This window comes from Arvicola amphibius, chromosome 4 (genome assembly GCF_903992535.2).
Source record: "Arvicola amphibius chromosome 4, mArvAmp1.2, whole genome shotgun sequence".
Taxonomy (NCBI): Eukaryota; Metazoa; Chordata; class Mammalia; order Rodentia; family Cricetidae; genus Arvicola; species Arvicola amphibius.
In genome coordinates, this window is record NC_052050.1 from 37,298,036 (window position 1) to 37,302,225 (window position 4,190).

Genomic DNA, 4,190 nt, shown 5'->3' on the forward strand with positions numbered 1-4,190 from the left:
CCACTGTTTGCATGTGGCTGCCTTTGACAGGTCTTTTAGAAAACTAAGTAGCTACAAGAAAGTACACAAGAAGTAGCATTTAAGGCAGAAGAAAAGGTTACAAAGTCAGTTCTAGTTTGTGATTTTTTCAGCCGAACGTTTAGAGTGTGCTAGTTTTTGGTTTTCTTCAAGCATAATTATGCTACAATGTTAGTTTTCTTATCAGATAACTTTAGCTCTTAGCATTGCTTTCCCTAAACCAAAGTATTCCTGACTGAGTATACAGTTTCTCAGCCTAAGAAAGTACCTAATAAATGTAGCAACACATGCCTTTCAGAGGACCATTGTAGCCGCTTTTCTGTCCCCTATGTATTTGGTGCCACTTGGAGTGAATACACGTTTGTTGTCCTCGTTCTTTTCCTTAAGACAGGATCTCAAGGTGCCAGGCTGACCTCAGACTCTCCAGGTAGCTGAGGATGTCTTTGGTCTCCTGATCCTTTTGCCTGCATCTCCTCAGAGCTGGTATAGGCATGCACCAGCATACTTGGTTGGACCTGTGACGTTAAAATACTATAAATCAAACCAAGGGATGCCCTTAACTTTCTGTACTTGTGATTCCTCCTATTCTTTTTTTTCTTTAAATAAAAAAAAAGTTTTGTGCCTAAAATATAAAATCCTTTCAAAATTCCTAGAACTGGTTCCATTTTTAAAAATCATACATTTGATTAAACTAAAACCATTTAGGAACATTTTAGAAATTGTCACCATGTATATATTTATATTCTGCAGGCAAAAACAATTTATATTGACCACTCATGAAAGACCCTAATGAAACTGTTGCAAAAACAAAGGAGGAAGCAAAACATTTTCAAATCAAAGATACAAAGAGGAAGTGGAAAACCCAGCCACACACAGTTGGTTTATTCAAGTGACTGCTTTTTTCCTAGCATGCATGTGTGTGGATATATATCACATATATGCACCTGTAAGGGGTGGCAACTTTAAAATCCTTTACACATTTGGAGTGTAAGTGATTCCAAAATTAAACTACAACACTTTGCTTTCCAAAGATAACTTGGGATATTTAAAAACGAAAAGCTAATTTTACCTAGGAATGTGTGTGCTGTATATGTTAGCTAATTAAACAAACTCAGATTAAGTCATGATAAAAACGGGGTGCAGACTTTCTGGAATCAAACATTTTGCTAAATTATAATAAACTTAAGTTACAAATGCCCCTTTACCACTCTGGATACAGGAAGCACAGGCTAATAAATGCCTGCAATATAACAAAGGGCAGACTTTTTATTTTTTTTTAAAGAGCTCAATAAAGTCTGGAAGCTTTTGTTGTAACAAGAGCATCACCGCTTTTGGTCAGTGAATTCTTTGTTTCAAAATGTCTTTTTGAAAAAGGAGACAGTCAAGTGTAGAGTCAATCTACAAGACAAGCTCTGTCTCAAGACAATTACTAATTCAAAGGTCTTCAGATTTTCCTATTTGTACATTCAGAAAAGAAAAAGGACAGGACAGGACGCTCTAGAAGAGGAAAGACAATAACTACAGACACTCTCAGAAAGGCTCCTCCAGCTTTGTGACCAGACTGTCACAACCTTCGCTCCAACAGTAGCTCAAGCCCAAAAAGCCTGGAGGGGAAACGCGGGCGCTCGAGGCCCCGCGACAGGTGCGGCGGCGCCTGCACAGGAGCGCGCTCCCCGCGGGTCCCCAGGACGCCCGCACCCCGCAACCGCCGCCCGTGAGCCCGGCCCCACCTGCCCATCCCGCCGACCCACCTGCCGGCCCCGTCGGTCCCGCGCCCCGCCCCGCCCCGCCGACCCACCTGCCTGTCCCGCCGGGCCCCGCGCCCGCCCCCGCCGCGCCGCTGGCTCCGGCTCCCGGCCGCAACGCCATCTTGCTCGGGCCGCCGCCGTGCCAGCAGCTGTCAGCCGAAGACAGGCACTTCCGGGGCAGACACCGCCCCACTAAGCCGGGGCCGACGACGGGGCGGGGCCGCGCGTCCACGTGACTCCCGAGCCCTCGGGCACGAGCGGCGGGCCCCCGCTGCATGCTGTGGGATTCAAGCCCTGTGGACTCAGGTCTGCATCAGTGCAGAGTTAAGTCCTGATTTCTGAACTGGATGACGGAACACAGGTGCGCTTTTGCTGTTCCTTTACACAATAGGCGGCCTTTTGATGGCTTTACAGCTGTTTGCCCTGTTTGCACTCTTTGCAGAATCCATCACAGGCACTGAAGGTATTTAAAATTGCCTTTAGTAAACCAGCCAAGAGCACACAAGCCCAATGCACATGAAAAGGATATCCTCCAAGGTGCACTACTCTTGTTTGACCATCGTGTCAAATAGTTTTCCTTTTCTAGCAAGGTGCAACAAGCACAAATATGCTGAACCTATGCAGGGGATGTTTTTACCTTGACACCTCAGCCCCTAATCAAGCTTCATGGAAGTAAAATGTGTTGGGAGTAAACTTTGTCAAGCTCTTAGATAATTACTATCGGTCTCTGCCACGGCTTGCCTTTCAGCTTTCACTGACAAACTTCTAATAGGCTATTTGTTACTAGACATAAACCACCAACAGGAATTTTGCCGCTATGAGTTCTTACTGCTATTTTAGAAATGAGAAAAATCAGTCCTGAAAGAAGTTCATATGATGATATGCCTTGATCTTAGAGCTATAAGCAGCAAGACCAGGATTCAAATTCAGGACAGCCTGACTCCAAAGTCTTTGCTTCTTTACCTAGTACCATGCCAAGTATTTGTGGGATCCTTTAGTTTGTTGTTGTTTGGTCTGGACTGTTCACTGTTTTCAGTCTTCTTCCTTGGACAAATCTAACATTTATGTAGCAAGAGTCCTGAATTCTTCATTGACCCTTTGACAAAGCAAGCTGATATGCGTTATAGCTACTCCAGGGATCAGGTGGTTGCTCAGCAGCGAATAAAGAGAAAACAGGAGTAGATTAGGAATTGTCCAGGTGATCCCTTAGCAGCCTTCCATGCCGTCCCCAACTGAGTTAGTCCTGCACAGCTGCTTCAGGATCACAGCCTTACATCACACAATTTGTTCCTTGTACTTCACCAATGCATTAATTCACTAATTGCAAGAATGATGCTGTCAGTAAGCCCTGTGTTCCTAAAATTAATGTTTGTTTAAGGAATATTTGTTGTGAGTTTACAAAGCTTCACAGAGCGACTTTCAATCTTGAAATACAGAAACTAAAGAACACAGTAGGCAAACAGTTCCAACAGCTTACCCACTTCCAGGAGACACACTGACTTGGAGATCTGCAAGAATAAAAACTATGTACTTTCATTTTTCACTCCCTGGAGCAGTCAGCCTATTTAAGTGAATTCTGATGAAACAAAACAAAACAAAAACTTTGTCCCATCTATTCAAGAGAGTCTCCTCTCGTGTCTGTATTCTCAGCAGTAAAGGGGCTGAAACAGGATTGCTGTGGGTTCCAGGCCAGTCTGGGCTTCTCTAAACAAATACACATTAAAAAGGTCTCGCGTGCTGATTTTAGAATGAAGCATCAACTGCTGAGAGTAAGGCATGAGGTTTTTAACGCAGACTCCGGCAGTCATCGGCATTGCAGTCCCATGGCAGCACGGATTCCGTGCAGTTCTAGGCACCAGTTTGTGCTCCAACCGGCACCAAGTTTTTTTGAATCCCACTGTACAAAAATAGGTAATTAAGGAAAACCTGTGCATTGTGCATCACCTTGGTCTGCAAATGATCGCATTACTTTGGCAGGGGTGGATGAAGGCTATCAAGACTTAGCAAAGATAAGCCTCTGGGAAAGCCAGGTGTATCATGTAACAGGACTGCTCTTCCTTATCAGGATAAAGCATTGTTATCAGCTTTCATCTTGAATGGAAAGAGACAGGAAAGAACATGGTTAAATGATGGAGAATGAAGTCAGAAAGGGAGAGGCTGATCATAATCTTATAGTTGCAACACTGTGACAGCTAACTATGAACTTCCTTCCCAGTGTGCTGTAAGTAAATTTCAACAGACTGAAGTTTCCAATCCTCGGGAACTTGGCTAGCCATAGGTAAGGTACCTCCTTATTGTGGCTCATTCCACAAAGGCCGTTAACCATAAAGAAACATTGAAGGGAGCGCTAGGTTTCTTCCTAGTGCATGGCCTGTGTTGTTCTCGTCTGCATCCCACACACAACACTCTACACGCACACAAGGG

The 4,190-nt window shown here is 44.3% G+C and overlaps 1 protein-coding gene across 1 annotated transcript in view; it reads right to left on the reverse strand.

The window, feature by feature from the left end:
• Synrg (synergin gamma) overlaps nucleotides 1-1,917 on the reverse strand; it is a 61,517-nt gene extending 59,600 nt beyond the window's left edge. The window contains exon 1 of the mRNA XM_038325296.1: nucleotides 1,817-1,917. Within this exon, the coding sequence (XP_038181224.1) occupies nucleotides 1,817-1,887 (71 nt within the window). The 5' untranslated portion in view covers nucleotides 1,888-1,917. The remainder of the gene's footprint in view (nucleotides 1-1,816) is intronic.
• Between the last annotated feature and the right edge of the window lie 2,273 nt (nucleotides 1,918-4,190).